At 40.4% G+C, this 21,513-nt stretch overlaps 1 protein-coding gene across 1 annotated transcript in view; it reads left to right on the forward strand.

The window, feature by feature from the left end:
- Positions 1–1,994: 1,994 nt before the first annotated feature.
- Positions 1,995–21,513, forward strand: part of LOC132891323 (inactive dipeptidyl peptidase 10-like) — a 188,316-nt gene continuing 168,797 nt past the window's right edge. Inside the window, exon 1 of the mRNA XM_060928823.1 lies at positions 1,995–2,103. Within this exon, the coding sequence (XP_060784806.1) occupies positions 2,044–2,103 (60 nt within the window). The 5' untranslated portion in view covers positions 1,995–2,043. The remainder of the gene's footprint in view (positions 2,104–21,513) is intronic.

Below are 21,513 nucleotides of genomic sequence, written 5' to 3' on the forward strand. Positions count from 1 at the left end.
GGTAACAGTAACTTCACTTTGCGTGATGCTGCATCACATCACATTGTTGTTAATTATTTTGCTATAACAGCACCTAATATATGACACAGCTTTACTCTGGAATGTCTGTGAAAGATGTCATGTCTTGAATAATTTTTACTTTCAGGGCATTTTCCATCCAGATCTTTTATATGACATTTAAAATGCATAAAAAATGAATGGGAAAACATCCATTTGAAAATATATTGCAAAAAAAAAAAAAGATTTTTACATTTGGCCGAGGTAGAAAAGTTGGTTTATCAGTAAAGATTAGATGTGATTAAAAACATTAAAGGTAGACTGCCTTTCAGATTTTTCAAGTGGAGGTCATAAAAATAATTTTCCCAGACACCCAGTTATTTTTGTTTAGTGGACTGAAAGCTACTCAATTCAAATCACAGACTTCCAATTTTATTAGTTTTTTTTTTAAAAATAGAGCAATTAATGAATTTTGGTCCACGTGGCCCTAAATTCTCCGCTATTTTTTCCTGCTTCACCATGATCCAATTTAAGATACCGTACTACATCATGCATCATGTGGTGGGCTTTCCTTGTTTGCACAAGGCATTGTGGAATACAAATTTGAAACAGGAAAGAAAAATGGAGGATATAAATGAAACATGAAAAAACAACTACAGTAACAGAAAGAGAGAAGAAAAGATGTTATGTTGCGAAGGAAAGGAAACGCAGGACCAAACTAATAAATATCGGCGGTCAGCGAGCACCTCGGTGTGATCAGCTGTTCATTTAGCGACAGAATGATATAACTGTCAGTGCACGGTCAAAGGTAAGCCTGTAAATGGCAGTAATGCAACACTGTGGATGCCAGCTGCCATAAAACCCAAAAGAAGAAGAAAAAGAAGAAGGAAAAGAAGGCAAACCTGCGCATGCGCACACAGACTTCCTCTGTCTGCTTGACTGCGCGAAACGAGTGATTTCATGCACATTATTTGCTCAGGACTCGCCTCAAATGAAATATCTTCCCAGCCACAGAATGACCTGATATTTTGTGAGATATTACAGAAATAAACATATATCACAATGACCAAATTTCAGAGGGAACTAAATTTCACCGATTTTATGAAATCCAAAGGCAGTCTAGCTTTAATTCATTTGCGATACTGCTTATCCATTGTGGGTTATGGGTGAGCTGGAGCCAATTCCAGCTGACACTGGGTGAGAGGCGGGGTACACCGTGGACAGTTTGGCAGTCTTAATTATTATTATTATTATTATTATTATTATTATTATTATTATTACTTAATTAAGTCTTAATTATTGTTTGTGTCACAGTAAAACCGCAATTTTCACCTTTAAAGTGGTAGGCATGTTGTGTAAATCAAATGGTGCTAACCGCCCAAAAATCCATTTTAATTCCAGCTTGTAATGCGACAAAACAGGACAAACACCAAGGGGGATAAATACTTTTGCAAGACACTGTAGTCGATGGAAACACAGTCTCGTTCACATTCTCTTTTACTAGCATTTGTTTTAGAATTACAAAACGTTTGGATGGAAAAGCCACTTATGCATTTTTGATACAATACTTTTTGCTGACTCTCACCCTCAGCATTTATGAATATTCATAAGCAGGCTCCAGATGATTATTAATATTCATTATTTGAAATTCCAAAATATGGCTGGCTTAAAGGGAGAAGAGAGGCAAAATATTGTCGTGAGTTTACAAGCAGTATGATGCATTTTACTTAGTGATAAAACTCAAGACATGTTTCTTTTCTTTTCTTAATACAAATCCTGTCCTGCACTACATCTCTTATTCCTGTGGTTAAGTTCAGATATCATTTTTAAAAAAGAAAGAAAGAAAAATGGCATAATCAGTGCAGACTCAGCAGATGTGTCATATTTATGGACCTTTTGGTCTTCCACATGTTCTCGGCAGCTGTGTGTGAGTAGTGGAGTGTGGTGTGGATGGGAAAGTCTCTCTCAGTGACTGAACGCACCTGCACACTGAAGTCTCTCTCATTCCGGCTCCAGCTCACTGAGCGACTGTTCAGCTTCACAGCCATGAATCAGACCGCAGGAGCCTCGAACCAGTGTCGCAGACGCCCCTCAACCGACATCAAGGTGGGTTCATACGTTTCTATTCAGCATTTTCACAAGAATCCAGCTCCAGTTCTCCTGTCTAGCATTTGTCGTGCGGGTTAAAGACTCATAAAAAAAAAAAAAAAAAATCACCCGACCTAAAGTCTATAAAGTTTAGTGAGAAAAAGTTTGCAAGCTTTCAAGGAAAGAGAAAAAAACGAGAGGAAATTTGCTGGAGTTTGTACATATATTTGCATGTAGATGTATCCGGTTTCATTTCGCCAGAGGCTTTTGCACTTTTAACTCAGCTTATAGAAATAGAAACTCTTTAAAATGATGATTAGGTTACCCTCGTATATCCTACATTCATATATAAAGTCAAGTCAACTTTATTGTCAAATATGCTATACATGCTCGACATACAGCACAGATTAAATTTCAGTCCACTCTGACCCACGGTGCAAACAGGCAATGCAATAAATAAAAATAGAATAATTGAAAAAACAAACAAACAATATAAACAGTATAAACACTCTAGATAGGAACTAGACATAGACTAAACACTCAAACAATATAAACAGTATAAATAAACAGTATAAACACTAGATAAGAACAAGACATAGACTAAACACTCAGACAATATAAAGAGTAAACACTAGATAAGAACTACACACAGACTAAACACTCAAACAGACAATATAAACAGTATAAACACTCTAGATATGAACTAGACATAGACTAAACACTCATATATATACACATACATACACACACACACACACACACACACATAAATTGGTTTTATATATATATATATATATATATATATATATATATATATATATATATATATATATATATGCACACTGTTAATGATAACTGCATTTAGGAAAAGACTGGATACATGGTTTAAAATATCCATCCATCCATTATCCATAGCTGCTTATCCTGTGCAGGGTTGCAATCAAGCTGGAGCCTATCCCAGCTGACTATGGGTGAGAGCCGGAGTACAAGTCACCATAGTCTGGCTAACGCAACTTAGGATGGGCGGGCCCAGGCTAAAGTCACCAGGTCATCACAGGGCTGACATATGGCCCTTTTCCACTACCCTTTTTCAGCTCACTTCAGCTCGCTTCAGCTCACTTCAGCCCGACACGGCTCGCGTTTCGACTATCTAAGAACAGCACGACTCAGCTCGCTTCAGCCCTGCTCAGCCCCCAAAACTCGCACGGTTTTGGAGTAGGGCTGAAGCGAGCCAAACCGAGCTGAGTGGGGCTAGGGGCATGAGGAGACACTCTCCTGTGCACTGATTGGTGAGGAGGAGTGCCCTCACATGCCCACACACGCCCCGTGAGCACGCTGGGATCTGTAAACACCGTAAACCCGGAAGAAGAAGAATGACGAATTACGAGAATTTCTGAAGCCTTATGCGCCTCGCCTCATCTATACGCTCTTGCCAGTATCTGTTGGCGTTGTCGGTGACAACAAGCCACAGCACCAAGGCCAGCAACACTAACGACACCATGTCCTCCATGTTTATTGTTCACTCTCCGGGTTGTGAGATTACCGCTTAAAAGGTCACTGATGTCACTGTTTGCGCCGCCTAACGACATCACCTGACGTCAACCCACTTTCGCTAACTCCACCCAATGTGTCCACCCACTTCCAGCCAGCACGGTTCAGCGCGGTTGTAGTCGAAATTCAACTCCAACAGCCCCGCTCAGCTCGACTCAGCCCAACAAAGCACGGCACGGCTCAGCCCAACATAGCCCATGTTTACATTAGACCGTATCAGCGGATCATCAGATTAACGTTTTTAAAACGATTAGTGTGCACACAGCAACACCAATACACGATTCGCCTGCACACAGCAACGCCAATACACGGATACGCTCGGCTCCGCAGGCATCCTGTGCTCCAAATCACTCCGCCCTGAACAGCGAGTGCCCTCTGGAGGGTGCGCACTCCGGCCCTGCGCAGCTCACAGAGCGCGCGAGTGAAGTGCACAAGCCACGATTCGGGACTGAGCCGCTGTGTGTGTGATCCCAGCGCATATCACTTACTACTTGCAAGTGGAAGGATGGCAAGCCTAAAGACAATCATAACTACACAATGGGCAGTATTTGCATTAGTATTTGCAGTATTTTCATACTTTTATACTCTTTTGGACGCTGGCGGATATACTCTCGGAAAGATACAAGGCGGAAGTCCGCGCCGTTTTTCAGCAGTCGCGTCACATGACCAACGCCAGCGAATCAGGAAGGTGGATGTCACAGTGACGTTGTCCAATGAGACGCCAGCTAGAGCTCAGCACAGTGTATCCACGTATTCTGAATGTTTACACAGCACCGGAGCTGACACGACTGGATTGAATACGTGGACGCTGGCGGATTCCCGTTTCCCGGCGTTTCCAGGCGGTTTAATGTAAACGGACAGTGCATCCGCGAAGAAAACGAGACAGATACGGTCTAATGTAAACGTAGCCTCAGCCGCGTTGGTAGTGGAAAAGCGGCAATAGAGACAAATAACCATTCACACTCACATTCACACCTGCGGTCAATTTAGAGCCATTCATCCATTATCTGTAGCCACTTATCCTGTTCTACAGGGTCGCAGGCAAGCTGGAGCCTATCCCAGCTGATTATGGGCGAGAGGTGGGGTACACCCTGGACAAATTGCCAGGTCATCGCAGGGCTGATACATAGAGACAAACAGCCACTCATATTCACACCTACAGTCAATTTAGAGCCACCAATTAACCTAACCTGCATGTCTTTGTACTGTGGGGGAAACCAGAGCACCCGGAGGAAACCCACGCAGACACGGGGAGAACATGCAAACTCCGCACAGAAAGGGCTCAAACCCAGAACCTTCTTGCTGTGAGGCCACAGTGCTAACCACTACACCACCGTGCTGCCTGGTTTAAAACCTGCTAACAATAAAGAATAGGCCTAGAGGCTACAAATCAGAGGAGTTATAAATATTTATAAGCTGAAACATTTCTAATTTTTACTCTAAGCAAATAATTCAAGTCTCACCTTCAAGTTTCTACAGTGTTATACATAATTAAAGGTCATTGCCTATGCACTTTGAAAAGTTTAAGCAGATAGCCTGCGATACCCCACTCCGTTATAATGGACAATTAATAATCATTTGTTGTTGTTTGTACTCATATTTTGTTTCAGACCCAAAGCGAGTGGTGTTTCTGAAACAGGATCTCTGCCCTGAAATAATGATGGGCTCCAATTCCACAGGACACTACTACAGTGCCATAACTAGACATTCATTCATAGTGATTAATGAAGCAACTCACAAATCTACTACCCCCAAAATGGGATTTTTTTTTTTTAACATCTACTTGGACTAATAATATTCAGGTATTTATTAATAACATAAACTAATAACTCCGCGTTTAATTGCTGTTTGTTACTCTCATAAGGGTGTGGCTGCTTAATATATTATATAAACTAATAAATCATATCAAACTTTATTACTTTTTCAGTTATACCCTTATACAAGTCCACTGTTCCGGCAAGTGTTCCACTGAAACATCTAAAATGAGATTACCGTAGTATGTAAATGAAATGAATTTTGCAGGGGAATGAGCAGACACTTTAAATTCCACAGGCTCTAAATTGGATTCTTAGATTTCTCCAAATACATTTTTGAGATAATTAAGAAATTTGAAACCTTTTAAATTTCAGGTATGTTCAATTAACAATATAATTAACCTTATGACACTCATGTCTGAGTCTGAGAGAGAGAGAGACCCATAGAAGACTAACAAAAGTGCAAAAAGAAATAGAAACAAAGCCAGAAGAGCTTCAGGGTTTTGGTATGAAGGGCAGAATCACAATCCAATTACTATGTTTTAATATATTTTAAATCGTAATTAAGACTTTAAACCCACCATCCTTCAGATTTTAATTCATTTTGCCACTGTAAGTATAAGTTTGCAGAGTAAGCAGACCACTGAACATTACCATTTGCAATATTTTTATCTTTACTTTTAAACTGTGGTTGGAGTGGAAGTCTTAGACAACCAATGTACATTTTAAATGAAGCATGCCTCATTATGGATCCTACAAGTCTGAGCTCATGCATGCTAATTTTGGTTATAAAGCATCGTCTTAAAAAAAATCAACCTCTTTATATTTTAGTACATTTTTTTGCAGTCTTCAAATGATACTCTGAATAAATATTTATGAAAAAAATTAGGAAATTAAACAACAGTTATAGATTGAATTAATTGACAGAAAAGTGACAGTTGGTCTGAAGTCCTTGGATCAGAACTACAGCTTGTGCAGTGAGGTACAACTTGCTGATCACACACATACATTATATAACAATACTTAAGCAGGTTACATTTAAAAATCACTTAATTTAAAAAGCCCTTAAGACATTTTTTTACTTAGGTCACTGTGAGAAAATGTCAGTTTTGAAGAATTTCTTAAGTTCTGAAATGTTGCGAGAAGTGAGAGGGTAATTGGCATGTGACACACACACAGATAAGCCCTGTATCAGTTCTACCAAAAACTACAGACTAAAGGTGCTTGAGTATGCAGGTTGTAGCAGATGGGCAAGACAGATGAGCAGCCATGACCTGAGTATTTATACTAATCTCCAACCCTAAATAGCACCTGTGGGATGATTCGAATCACAAATACAGCTGCTTCTGCAGCAACCTGAAGGCAGAACACAGCTGTATATTTACAGGCTCAGTGACTTGATGTGTCAGGAAAGCACAAGCACTCTTCCCATGTACTGAAGCTGTAAAAAGACGTGCATTAATTCATGCGGTATGTGGCCTTACCACAAAAGATGTGCATGAATTTGAATGAGCAAGGCATGAGGTTAGTTATTGTGTTTGTTCTTACAAATACTTTCATACAAATTGAGTAGTGCATATGTACTGTGTATATATATATATATATATATATATATATATATATATATATATATATATATATATATATATACACACACACACATATACAGTGGTGCTTGAAAATTTGTGAACCCTTTAGAATTTTCTATATTTCTGCATAAATATGATCTAAAACGCCATCAGATTTTCACACAAGTCCTAAAAGTAGATAAAGAGAACCCAGTTAAACAAATGAGACAAAAAAATTATCCTTGGCCATTTATTTATTGAGGAAAATGATCCAATATTACATAATGGTAAAAGTATGTGAACCTCTAGAACTAGCAGTTAATTTGAAGGTGAAATTAGAGTCAGGTGTTTTCAATCAATGGGATGACAATCAGGTGTGAGTGGGCACCCTGTTTTATTTAAAGAACAGGGATCTATCAAAGTCTGATCTTCACAACACATGTTTGTGGAAGTGTATCATGGCACGAACAAAGGGGATTTCTGAGAACCTCGGAAAAAGTGTTGTTGATGCTCATCAGGCTGGAAAAGGTTACAAAACCATCTCTAAAGAGTTTGGACTCCACCAATCCACAGTCAGATAGATTGTGTACAAATGGAGGAAATTCAAGACCACTGTTACCCCCCCCAGGAGTGGTCGACCAACAAAGATCATTCCAAGAGCAAGGCGTGTAATAGTCAGCGAGGTCACAAAGGATCCCAGGGTAACTTCTAAGCAACCGAAGGCCTCTCTCACATTGGCTAATGTTAATGTTCATGAGTCCACCATCAGGAGAACACTGAACAACAATGGTGTGCATGGCAGGGTTGCAAGGAGAAAGCCACTGTTCTCCAAAAAGAACATTGCTGCTCATCTGCAGTTTGCTAAAGATCACGTGGACAAGCCAGAAGGCTACTGGAAAAATGTTTTGTGGATGTATGAGACCAAAATAGAACTGTTTGGTTTAAATGAGAAGCGTTATGTTTGGAGAAAGGAAAACACTGCATTCCAGCATAAGAACCTTATCCCATCTGTGAAACATGGTGGTGGTAGTATCATGGTTTGGGCCTGTTTTGCTGCATCTGGGCCAGAATGGCTTGCCATCATTGATGAAACAATGAATTCTGAATTATACCAGCGAATTCTAAAGGAAAATATCAGGACATTTGTCCATGAACTGAATCTCAAGAGAAGGTGGGTCATGCAGCAAGACAACGACCCTAAGCACGCAAATCGTTCTACCAAAGAATGGTTAAAGAAGAATAAAGTTAATGTTTTTGAATGGCCAAGTCAAAGTCCTGACCTTAATCCAATCGAAATATTGTGGAAGGACCTGAAGCGAGCAGTTCATGTAAGGAAACCCACCAACATCCCAGAGTTTAAGCTGCTCTGTATGGAGGAATGGGCTCAAATTCCTCCAAGCCGGTGTGCAGGACTGATCAACAGTTACTGGAAATGTTTAGTTGCAGTTATTGCTGCAGAAGGGGGTCACACCAGATACTGAAAGCAAAGGTTCACATACTTTTGCCACTCACAGATATGTAATATTGGATCATTTTCCTCAATAAATTAATGACCAAGTATAATATTTTTATCTCATTTGTTTAACTGGGTTGTCTTTATCTACTTTAGGACTTGGTGAAAATCGGATGATGTTTTAGGTCATATTTATGCAGAAATATAGAAAATTCTAAAGGGTTCACAAACTTTCAAGCACCACTGTGTGTGTAATATATATATATATATATATATATATATATATATATATATATATATATATATATAGTTAGTCTTGGGTATAACTTCAAACTGCAACCAGTGGTGAGTCTCAGGTCCAGGAGGACTTGAGTATTGGGGAAAGTGGAGTTATACCCCTTTAATCACCGTTGCTCCCAGGTCTGCTGTGACCCGGAGTGGTAGCACCTGCCTGGATTCCAGCTATGGGTTAAATATTACATCACTAATAAGGCACTGGCAGCAGGGTGCTTTTCAGTGCAATGTGGTAGATGAACTGAACAGGGTTAATGGCACACCACCAGATGGCATGCGGAAGAGCCACTCACATGGCCAATGGATGGCATCAGTTGACAAGTCAGTTGTCACTGTGGGGCAACTTCCATACCCATCAGCTCTGTGTCACTTTTTTGCACCACTTGACATCAGGTCTGGAGGTCCAGAGAGACAACACGATAGGGGAACGACATCGTTTGTCTTACCTTACTGTGTAAGGTGCTTCATTAGGAAAGGAGAATAAGTATGGTGTGCTCTGGTGCGGGCCTCGTGGCCCATCTGCATTTCTGCACATCCTAATGAAGCAGTCATCATCGCTCGCGATGGACAGCCACCGATGACGACTATTTATAGTGTACTGTTTTCATACATAAACACACATACACACTTCCACACCTACAGATAGTCTGAGATATTGCTGTAAATATCTGCAACATGAATCAAACTCATGTTTTTCCCCACAAAATGCTATAAAGACAAGAACTCATAAACACAGCCTGCAGAAATGCTGGCGCTCACACACTCGCTCTGTTCACACCAAGTCCATCACTTCACTCTAAAATGCATAAATATTTCAGTTTAAAAACAGATGGATCATTTTACTCGAGAGATAGTGATGAGAGTATCAGTTTGAGTTCATGTGGAAACTTAGATTTGTATCAAAATGCTTTGGCAGTCTGTGACTTTGGTTTTTCAAAATACAGAAAACACTTCATTGCTTCATTCACCAGAACTCTCAGATCACACCTATCAGCTGAAGTCGGATTACTAATCCCCTTATAGAAAATATTTAATATATGTCATTTCAAAATACAAAATTGTTGCAGTATTTTGTCATCAGGAAGCAACATGCAGTAAAAAGATTACCACAGCTGACACAAGTGTTTTCTGGAAATGAGCCAAATGAGCAGTAGTTGAAAGATTAAATGTGTGTCTGTCAGGGTGGCATCATTGCTTTAAAATAGGGCAGTTTGTTTCTTGTGTATCTGTGTTTTAATGGTTATGGTCACATGTGTATACAGCACTGAGACACACACACACACACACACTCGCGTGCGAGAAAGGTGGAGTGGCTTCACAGTGCTGTTAGACGTGCTGTAGAGTAAAAAGAACTTTTTATGATTATGATCAGACTTCATTTTCAGTGTATTCAATATTTTCTCATTTAGTTAACTTTATCTGTTCAGGAAATTAGAATGAATTGAATCTACTTTAACAGAGAAGTGCCATATTATACCATTCATACCATGTCTCATGGAATATACAGTACTGTGCAGAAGTCTTAGGCACATGTCAAGAAATGCTGTCGACCAAAAATGGCTTAAAAATAATGAAACAAAATGTTTCAACATTAAAAAAAAATACTATAAACAGCAGTAAGCCATAATAAATGAAACAAAGTCAGTATTTGGTGTGAAATGACCCTTTGCTTTAAAAAAAAATGATAGTCTCAGGTACAGTGAGTGCAGTTTTATAAGGAAATGAGCTGTAGGTTTTACTGAGCATCTTACAGAAACAGCCACAGTTCTTCTGGACACTTTCCCTGTGTCCAAAATCACTAATTCGTTCACTACTCCCTATTCCCTATATAGGGAATTACTATATAGAGGACTATATTGTGAGCTCATTGATAAAATTAAAAAAATGCTTCCGGACACTAGTTTGTCGAGCTGGTATTTGCGTCATTACTGTTGCACAATTAAAACGTGCCAGATCAGCCGGTTGGTGGGTTTTCAAAATAATAAATATACGCATGTATTTTTGTGATTACTTACTTACTTACTTAATCCTCTTCACCCAGAGTGGGGCATAAGGCCAATAACAAGTGCCTCCACTTTTGACAGTCTTTAGCAAGATGTCGTGCCTCACCCCATGATAGATTTAACTCGGATAGCTCAGAGGTAATGGTTCTTCTCCAAGTGGTCTTAGGTCTTCCAGGCTTCTGCCTTCTCCCCATGGTGCTGATACCTTGTTGTGGTGGGGGGGCTTGCGTGCATCAGTGACTCCTGAGAGCTATACTGACGAGGGCGCTGCCTCTGGAAGGTTCTGCCATGTCGGGCAGGTCTTGGGGATAGATGTCAGACAAAATTCAGCCCCTGGTCCTCCTGGTTGGGGGTTGGGCGTGGGGTTAACAACCCCACCATGTAAAAATCAGCCTGTTACAGAAACCAATGCTACCGTTATTTTTGTTATAAATACATATTATACTGAGCGTATTTTCCACATTAATCAATGTGAGTAGGGAGCGATTTTGGATACAGGGTTTGTCACACTTGCTTCTTAATTTTGCACCAAAACCCAGTAGCCTTCATTAAGTTTTCTTTTTTAATCTGAAAAGTGGGCTCTTATGTAATATGCTGCTCAGATACAAATTATTTTTCTGTCGCATTTAATGTTATGCTGGAAAACCAGCAGTTGGACCTCTAAAATGTTTTTGTACTGATTCGATAATGTAGAAGTCATAAAATAGAAATCTATAACAAAGTTTTTATGAAAAAATAGGGTGCCTAAGATTTTTGCACAGTACTGTGTGTACAAACATGAATGAGGATGGATTTCATTTAATTTTATATGGAAAAAGATACAAACCGTAACCCCGTCCTTAACCCTACACTTCACATTCCAAATAGTTCCTACAAATTGAAGTGTGTGAATTTTAATGAATTTGCACTGCTATTGAATTTGATTTCAAGAAAACTTAAACAGGTATATGAAAGAATGAATCAGTCCCATCTCCATCACTTCAGAAGAAGTATTATTAATCAGTACATCAATATCCAAGTCAGTGAGTATGCTGCTACAGTATGGGCATGATTACAGTGTGTTATTGTGAGATTCCTTGACTGTATGATTATACTGTCTGACTGCGTGATTATACTATGTGCAGGTATAAGTTTAACAGTCACACTAGACCAAACCACAGCAGTGCATCATGGACAGCATCTCAGAGAGAAAGCCCCAGAGCAAAGAGCTTTGGCCTACTTTTTACTGCGTGATTTATTCATATTTATAGCAGCAGGGTTGTCTCTTGAGACTACATACAAAATGCTTGAAAATAAGGTATCTGAGAAAGTGAGAGACGGTAAAAGAGGGAATGCAGTGGCGAGAGAAGAGTGATCTGTTCTTATCTTTCTTCAGTCACATCCCTTTGCTTGACTGTTGAGTTCCTACAGGAAAGATGAATGGATGGGAAATGGATAAATTAATGGATTGAAAGATGAGATACAGCCTTTTGGCCTTAAACTTTGCTGCGCTTTACTGTCTTGGTCATCAGAGGTTGAGTTTTGAGGGGCAGTGACCTGGTGGGATAGTATTTTCTGATTAGGGAGACCTAAAACTCCATTTAAATGCTATTGTACTGATGTGTTTTTACATATATGTAAGAATTAGTGTGTGTGTGTGTGTGTGTGTGTGTGTGTGTGTGTGTGTGTGTGCGCGCGCGTACGTCACTGTGTTGAAATTACTGATGTAAATAAATTCATCACTCTACAGGCATCAAAAGATCAGAAACACTCGATTTAATGCAACACTTCAAACACACACACACACACACACACACTGACATCACTTTACATTAACTCTACCTGTACCAGACAGGTTTTGAGGTTTTAGGTTTGAGTGTGTCTCTGTGATAAGAAGTGAATACAGGCGTTTAAGATGTAAGAAATATTTACATCTCTATCTCAGTTTCACCTGCTAAGGCCATGATTTTACCATCATCTTCAAACTATTACCTAAATGGACCCCAAATCCTCAAAAATATGTATCTGTAATTACTTTACATACATATCTGATGAATAGTCCCTCCTGTGCCAGGACCTTATCTTCCCAGGCAGTCAGCAGTCTCCTGTCCTAGTCCTAGTAGTCCTCTCGCCTATTACATAGCTAGGGTTACAGTGGGGGGCTGGTTCTCTGGTAACCATGAGAGTTTGACTCCCTACTCACATCCGTATTGTGGCGTGCCTCACCAGATGGCAGTAGGTACCATTTTTATGATGGTCGTAGAACTTGCAATCACCTGGTCGAGAGGCAGACATGCTAACCACTAGGCCAGCTCGCGGTGCATCCAATGAATAAAGAGGCGGATAAAACATTTAAAAGTGGAAACTATTTATGATACATGTTCTTAAAATACATAACACTGTTTTGCATTTGTATTTGAGAGCGATATTAAAACATGCATGCCACAGCTACTAGGAACAGAGGTGGTCAAAGCAGATGAGTTCCGATATCTGGAGTCAACAGTACAAAGTAATGGCGAGTGCAGAAGAGAAGTGAAGAAGAGAGTGCAAGCAGGTTGGAATGGATGGAGAAGAGGGTCAGGAGTGATTTGTGACAGAAGGTTGCCAGCAAGAGGGAAAAGGAAAGTGTACAAGGCAGTAGTAAGAGCAGCAATGTTTTATGGTTTGGACACAGCGACACTGACGAAAAGACAGGAGGCTGAACTGGAGGTAGCAGAGTTGAAGATGCTGAGATTGTCATTGGGAGTGACAAAGTTGGACAGGATTAGAAATGAGAATATGAGAGGGACAGGACAGGTAGGACGGCTTGGAGACAAAGTGAGAGAGAGGAGAGATTGAGATGGTTTGGACATGTACAGAGGAGAGATCCGGGGGATATTGGGAAAAGAATGCTGGAGATGGAGTTGCCAGGTAGAAGGAAAAGAGGAAGACCAAAGATGAGATTTATGGGTGTGGTGAAGGAAGACATGAGGATGGTTGGTGTGATAGAAAAAGATAAAGAGGACAGGAGGAGATGGAGGAACATTATCCACTGTGGTGACCCCTGACAGGAACAACTGAAAGAAGAAGAAGATTAAAACATGCATGCAAACACATGCAGAGACTTCCTAACAGTCACGAAGTGACATATGAGGCAGTGCTATATTTATAATAAATGTTGTTGTCATTCACCTGTTTTCTTCTTCTTTAAAGCTGGTGATAGCCCCCTTATATCTCTTCTACCTTGATGAGTGTATTTTATATACATTGCCAGCACCTTTTCTGCACTATGCTGCAAACGCTTTCACTACCTTCACCAGTGTTGTAGTTGAGTCACTAAACGTCGAGTTCAAGTCCAGTCTTGAGTCCCCAGTGTTCAAATCCGGGTCAAGTCCAAGTCATTAAAAAAAAAATTGAATCGAGTCCACTATTGATCCGAGTCGAGTCCGAGAACAGGACCCCAACTGCACTATTTGACGGTGGCTGTTTTAGCGCCATTAACATTAGTTTGTTCCTGAACATGACGTATGAACAGGTGAATGTGCTTCTCTTTGTCAGGGAGTGTGAAGTATTCTGTCAGAGATGGTTGAGAGACGGATGTAAGTGCAGAAGGTGTGTTTATTAATACAAGTGAAGACAGGCAAACAGTCCAGAATGGCAGGTAAAATCATAAAACTGTGAAATAGGCAATAGGTCGAGCGAGACACAAACAGTCTATCGTAGACAAGGCAGAATCAAAAACAAGGAACAGGAAATCAGGGATCAGGAAACCAAACAAGGAAATAAGGCTCGGTAATGTGTCAGCAACACAACTCAGTACTTCGCAAAGTAAGTGGGTTTTCACAGTTTTTATATCGGTGCGCTGATTGCGCCTTAATCCTGTGCAGGTGTGAGTCATTTACGGCGCGAGAGTCCACTTGGCATGCATGCTGTCCCCAGAGTCTATCTGATGCACATGCCGAGGCACGCAGGTGTGACACTCTTGCACAAAATTAGTAAAAAAATTAATGTAGATATAAATATCTTATGCCAAATTATTATGGCATGTTACAAAAAAAAGAAAATCAGAGTCCTCATCTCCAATTTACGAGTCCTAATGCAGTTAATGCATGAGTCCAAGTCCGAGTCATCGGTGCTCAAGTCCAAGTCAAGTCACAAGTCCTTAAAATTAGGGCACGAGTCGGACTCGAGTCAGAGTCCTGGACTCGAGTACTACAAGCCTGACCTTCACTACCTTTGAGTTAGCTTCTGGTTATCAGTGTGAACCTACTCAGTTAGCAGTACTCACGGCTCATTCTTACTGCCAGGTACAGTTCTCTCTGGACATTATCTGCTTTATGTATTCCACATGGTTACTTGCTGCTAGTGTGATTGAGTTGTAACTCACAGCTCTGGGGGAGTCATTTTTTCTTCCATAGACCCCAGATCCTTGGGGGTTAGATTGCCCCCAATTTTCCCCCAATATACTGAGTGGTTAGCAAGCTATGTTGCAAGACCCGAGCTTCTGCAAGCTTATATCTGAAGTCCATGGAAACCCAAGGTAGGTATCAACAACTGTGCTCATTGCCTTTGGCAGTGACCATTTTAAGGATGCATTGTGTGACTTGGACAGCCCCTGTGCTATGTTTGGTGATGCTGATGCTGACATGACAGTCTCGAGAAGCAGATTTAGACCCTGAGTCGAATCTGACTCGACAACTGATTAGCATAACAAGAAGCCCAGAAAGCAATCTGAGTTTCTTTCCAGGCAAATTAATACCTTGGTGGCAGACATGGCTCAGTAAAATCAATGATGCAGGAGCTGAGACTGCACAACTCAGAGAACCTATATATTACGTTGTGTATGGCAAGCATTGGCAATGCATTAGCTATATTATTTCTCATACTGGAACAATCACTCCAATCTTGAGAAGTTGGAATCTCTGTGGAGACCTGATAAACACCTTGCTCCTAGAGGTCAGCTGTCTAGACCGTTATTTGGGGCAACTCTCTACATATTATTAGGTTCTGTCACAGGGATATAAATTCCAGTTTTACTGCTGGCCCCAACTTTCTTGGGACTCAGGGCAATGTCAATATCAGACCCTAAGAACATTGATCTTTCTTTGACAGAGAAATGATCAAAAATGTAGACGCTGCAGTTCAAAACAAAGGGTTATGCTCAACACACTTTTTTCTCAGAAGATGGATGCTGGTTTCCATCCAATTCTATATCTTAGAGGGCAGAACTGATTCCAAAAGGTCTTCCCTTTCCTGATGCCAAAATGTCATCCATGCCATGCAACTACAGGACTGGTTTATGTCAGTGGACCTATGAAATGTCTATTTTCATGTCCCCATTGCCCAAGAACACAGGTCCTTCAAAGGACAGGCATTCCAATTCAACGCTTTACCCTTCAGGTCCTCCTTAGCACCACTAGCCCCCCTGTAAGATCATAATGCATTAACTAGATGGAATTGAGGGAAATAAATCAGACCCTCAAATTTTTTTAAATTGGTTCTTAGACTATACCACGGGGTGGCACGGTGGTGTAGTGGTTAGCACTGTCGCCTCACAGCAAGAAGGTCTGGGTTCGAGCCCTGTGGCCGGCGAGGGCCTTTCTGTGAGGAGTTTGCATGTTCTCCCCGTGTCCACATGGGTTTCCTCCGGGTGCTCCGGTTTCCCCCACAGTCCAAAGGCATGCAGGTTAGGTTAACTGGTGACTCTAAATTGACCGTAGGTGTGAATGTGAGCGTGAATGGTTGTCTGTGTCTATGTGTTAGCCCTGTGATGACCTGGCGACTTGTCCAGGGTGTACCCCGCCTTTCGCCCGTAGTCAGCTGGGATAGGCTCTAGCTTGCCCGCGACCCTGTAGAACAGGATAAAGCGGCTACAGATAATGAGATGAGATGAGATGAGATGAGATGAGATGAGATGAGACTATACCACTTGGTGGTGTAGTGGTTAGCACTGTTGCCTCACAGTCACAGCAAGAAGGTTCTGGGTTTGAGCCCAGTGGCTGACGGGAGCCTTTATGTGTGAAGTTTGCATGTTCTCGCTGTGTCTGTCTGGGTGTTCTGGTTTTCCCCCAAAGACATGCAGGTTAGGCTAACACGGGGCAGTCTTGGCCTGAAGGTTGAGCTGAAGTGCCCTTGAACAAGGCACCTAACCCGTAACTGCTCCCTGGGTGCTGTAGCATAGCTGCCCACTGCTTTGAGTATGTGTGTGTGTGTGTGTGTGTGTGTGTGCTCATTGCTCACATATGTGTGTTCACTGCTTCAGGTGGGTGAAATGCAGAGGAGCAATTTCACTGTGTGCTTGAATGTACATATGATGAATAAAGGCTTGTTCTTTCTTGTTCTATGTTGGTCCACACAGACAGCACTGTTGTCAAATATGAAACAGTCCGAGTCTGAACTTCCATATTTATTGTAATATTAGTTCGGCATGTATAAATGTGTCATGTGTGTAGTGTGGCTGAGGTCCAGTACTGTGTGTTCAGCAATGTGACAGGTCTGCCTTCTAGTGGTGAGGTCATAGTCATACAGCTAGACAAGTGATCAGTGTTAAGTCGCTGGATTCCAGATCCTTCCCTGCTATAGGAGTATATGACTTAAACTCTTTGACAGTCTTGTGGCACAAACTGTATGGTTTTTCAAAAACATTTAGCATCAAAGATGCATTAGCCGAATCCATTCTTAAAAATAACATTTTAATTTATGGTGCAAGAAGCAAGTATGAAGCAAAGATAATAAAAATTATTTGCATCATTGAGCCATTGCATTATCCCATCTTCACAAATACTGTAAATGTGGTAGTATAATCCTATTAAAATATAAATAGTAGACTCTTTTAAAGATTATATGTACCAAATATAGCAGTTCTGCCTATGTTATAACATGCTTTACTTAATTCCTTTTATACAGCTCTTTTTCAGACATCTTCCTTTTCAGGCTTTGCTTGATATAAATGCTATGCTTATATGACAAATTACACAGCCCATATTAAAATGTGCATATTAAATTAAAACAGCTTGTGACAATATTTATGGCATACTGTCCATTAAAAATGTATCATCAAATATTTGCATAATCAAAGCAGAAGGTGAAGCACTAGAGGGCAGTAAGATACAAAAGATAAAATCTGTCGTAAGACTGCAGGCACGCTAATACACACACACACACGGGACTTGGATATAAATGAAGATAATTAATCCAGTTCACTGTATGGGGGCTTGGGGCAAAGCATGGTGTTATACAATGAAGAAAGAGAAGTCCAAGACACAGTCCAATGGTGTGAAAAACAGAGAATCAGATGGTTTATATATTAACAAACATGACATCTTAGAGTTACAGAATTGCACTACTGGGTAAATAGTCAGATCTCATGATGAATACATAACACCTTGAAGTTTTTATCGTCTTTGATGATTGCACAAAAGACTTAACAGGTTGTAGTGCTCAGAAACCAAGGTCTCTCTCTCTCTTTCTCATGGGTACAGAGTGTTGTATTAATCAAAGTGTCAAATCCCTTGAGGTCCTATTGAATGTTGTGTTCACTGATGGTTGATATCACTGGCTTCTGAATGAAACACACAGTCAACTGTAGTATAGCATGTAACACTAACGCAATTCAGTTATTTTTTTGAAATCTGATTTCGAATGTGGATATGCTACGTCCCACATGTCAGTCCATAAACACTATCTATATACTGAACTGTATCTGGCATAAATGAAACAAAAGAACCCAAATTTTTCTGTTAACAGTTTGTCATTTTGTTGTTGCTTTTTGTTAAATCAGAATTTTGCATTTCATCATCTTCTGCCAGATTTTTTGCATCACAAAAGGTTCTGGGTTCGAGCCCAGCGGCTGACGGGGGCCTTTCTGTGCGGAGTTTGCATGTTCTCCCTGTGTCTGCGTGGGTTTCCTCCGGGTGCTCCGGTTTCCTCCACAGTCCAAAGACATGCAGGTTAGGCTAATTGGTGGCTCTAAATTGACCGTAAATGTGAATGTGAGTGTGAATGGTTGTTTGTCTCTATGTGCCAGCCCTGTGATGATCTGGCGACTTGTCCATGGTGTACCCCACCTCTCGCCCATAGTCAGCTGGGATAGGCTCCAGCTTGCCTGTGACCTTGCACAGGATAAGCAGTTACAGATAATGGATGGATAGGATGGATAAATTTAACTGGGCTGGGATGGTCCTTCACCAGAACATGCCAGTAGGTGGATTGGCTTTGCTAAAATGGCCCTTAGTTGTGAATATGTTTACTAAGGAACAATTAAAATCAGCATTGGGCTTTAATGGCACTATAGCTGTTATGTTGTGTTAACGGAACAAAATTTGGTTCAACGTAATATGATATGATCCAACAAAATGACATGGACCTCAACCCAACAATTAAGTATACATTACTCAGCAATTTTTTTTTTTTTAAATTGAGTTACCTGTCCTTGAAACAAAGACATTCAGTTCTGCTCTTTACAGAACTGATTCATTCAATTTTCTACAGAAAGAGATTTTCTGGGGTTCATTCATTTCAACAGTGCAGCTCGGTGGGTTACATTGTGTACCAAAATCTGTTGTAAAACATCCTCTTGGAGGAAGAACTCTGTTTCAGAATATGTATAATTGCTCTTTATGACTGAAAATTTTCAGAACGAGAGAGAGAGAGAGACAGAGAGAGAGAGAGAGAAATGAAAGGTGTTTAAATGTTAAAATCAGATATATGAAAGCAGTATGATTTCTCTGTTATGAGCAGAGATATTGGCTTTCCTTATCTTTGCTTCAGTCATTTCCGTTGAAGTCTTTAATGAAAAAGAAAGTAGCATTTTGTTGTACGTGATTCACTTTTCACTTCTGTGGAACAAGAACTGACTTGCATTGCTTACTGCTGAAAACAAAGACCACTGCTGTTCTCAGTAATGCATATTTTAACATTCTGCTCAGAGTTATTACCATGTGTTTGATAAAAAGCACTGCAAAAAGTGATTATTTTGATCTTACTCCAGCAGTATCAGCCTTAATAAACGCTTGAATGTGACAACACTTCTGCAGATATTTCTCCTTGATGGTTTTTTCATGAAATAATGTGTCAAGTAGTACTCGGATTTTTGAAGTTACGCTCGTATTATGTAGCATTTGCTGAAGATTTACATGTTTGTGGTTAAAGGCAGTAAAAGTCTTTGCAAGGATAATGTTTAAGGAGGAAAATTGAGAAATATTCTGAGAGCTAAATAGTTTTACTCTTTCCCTGAACTTCAGAGCATGGGTTTTTAAGCTTAATTAGCCCAGTAATAAATTAATTTATGGTTTTTAAGGCAGTCTAATTAGATAATATATAAAATGTTTATTGAAAATGAAAATTAGTTGAACTGTCTATGAACAGATGGGCCCCTGAAGAATGTGCTTTATTCTTTCTTTCATGAACTGTTTTGGTGTAATATTTAAAAAGTGCACTTACTAAAACAGATTTCTCCATTGATGAAGACAATTAACCATCTAAAATCACTGATACTGAAAGGTTATAAAAACAACACCTTCCAAACACACAAAATATATGTATGCATTCAATAATTATGCTAAACCGATTATTTATGGAAAGTCAGTCTGTAATTGTAGTGCAGCCTAAATTAGAGGTAACTTCCCCTGTCAGAAACAGCTGCTTCACAAAACATGTGCATGGCTGATTTGCATTACACCTGCATTGAAATTTTCCATTAAACCCAGGAAATTTTGAGAGTAATTTACATTACATAATGGCTTACAACAGCAGGGTGAAATTATGGTGCAAGAACAGCAATCAGATTTAAGATTGTTTTAGTATGGATGTACGATCAGTTCCACTGAGTATGTAGTGTCATTGCAGATCAGTACAAACTTCTTCTGACTGATCTGTGCTATCACATCATGAAACATTTCTATCCTGATGGGAGTGATGTCTTCCAGGATGACAGTGTTTCCATCCACAGAACACGAGGATTCACTGAATGATTTGAGGAACATGAAAATGATGTAAATTCAAAGAAGAAAACAAAGCCTTAATTTATCACTCGTACACTCAAGCACAGTGAGATTCCTCCGCTGCATTTAACCCATCTGAAGCAGTGAACACATGCATGCACACACAAGTGAACAATGAGCACACACACATACCCAGAGCAGTGAGCAGCTATGCTACAGCGTCCGGGTAGCAGTTGGGGGTTAGGTGCCTTGCTCAAGGGCACTTCAGCCATGATACAGAGGGAGGGGAAAGTGCTGTTTATTCACTCAACTCAGGCTTGTAGTACTCGAGTCCAACTTGTGCCCTAATTTTAAGGACTTGTGATTTGACTTGGACTTGAGCACTGATGACTCGGACTTGGACTCAGACTCGTACATTAAGTGCATTCAGACTCGTAAATTGGAGATGAGGGCTCGGATTTTTTCTTTTTTTTTTGTAACATGCCATAATAATTTAGCATAAGATATTTATATCTACATTCATTTTTGTACTAATTTCATACAAGAGTGTCACACCTGCGCGCCTTGGTGTGTGCATCAGATAGACTCTCGGGCGCGCTCCAGACAGCGCGTGCCAAGTGGACTCTCGCGCACGCGCCGTAAACGACTCACACCTGCACAGAATTAAGGCGCAATCAGCACGCCGATATAAAGACTGTGAAAACGCACTTACTTTGCAAAGTATTGAGTTGCATTGCTGACACATTACCGAGCCTTATTTCCTTGTTTGATTTCCTGTTTCTCGTCTTTGATTCTGTCTAGTGGGGCGGCACGGTGGTGTAGTGGTTAGCGCTGTCGCCTCACAGCAAGAAGGTCCGGGTTCGAGCCCCGTGGCCGGCGAGGGCCTTTCTGTGCGGAGTTTGCATG

The sequence above is a fragment of the Neoarius graeffei genome, chromosome 9 (assembly GCF_027579695.1).
Source record: "Neoarius graeffei isolate fNeoGra1 chromosome 9, fNeoGra1.pri, whole genome shotgun sequence".
NCBI lineage: Eukaryota > Metazoa > Chordata > Actinopteri > Siluriformes > Ariidae > Neoarius > Neoarius graeffei.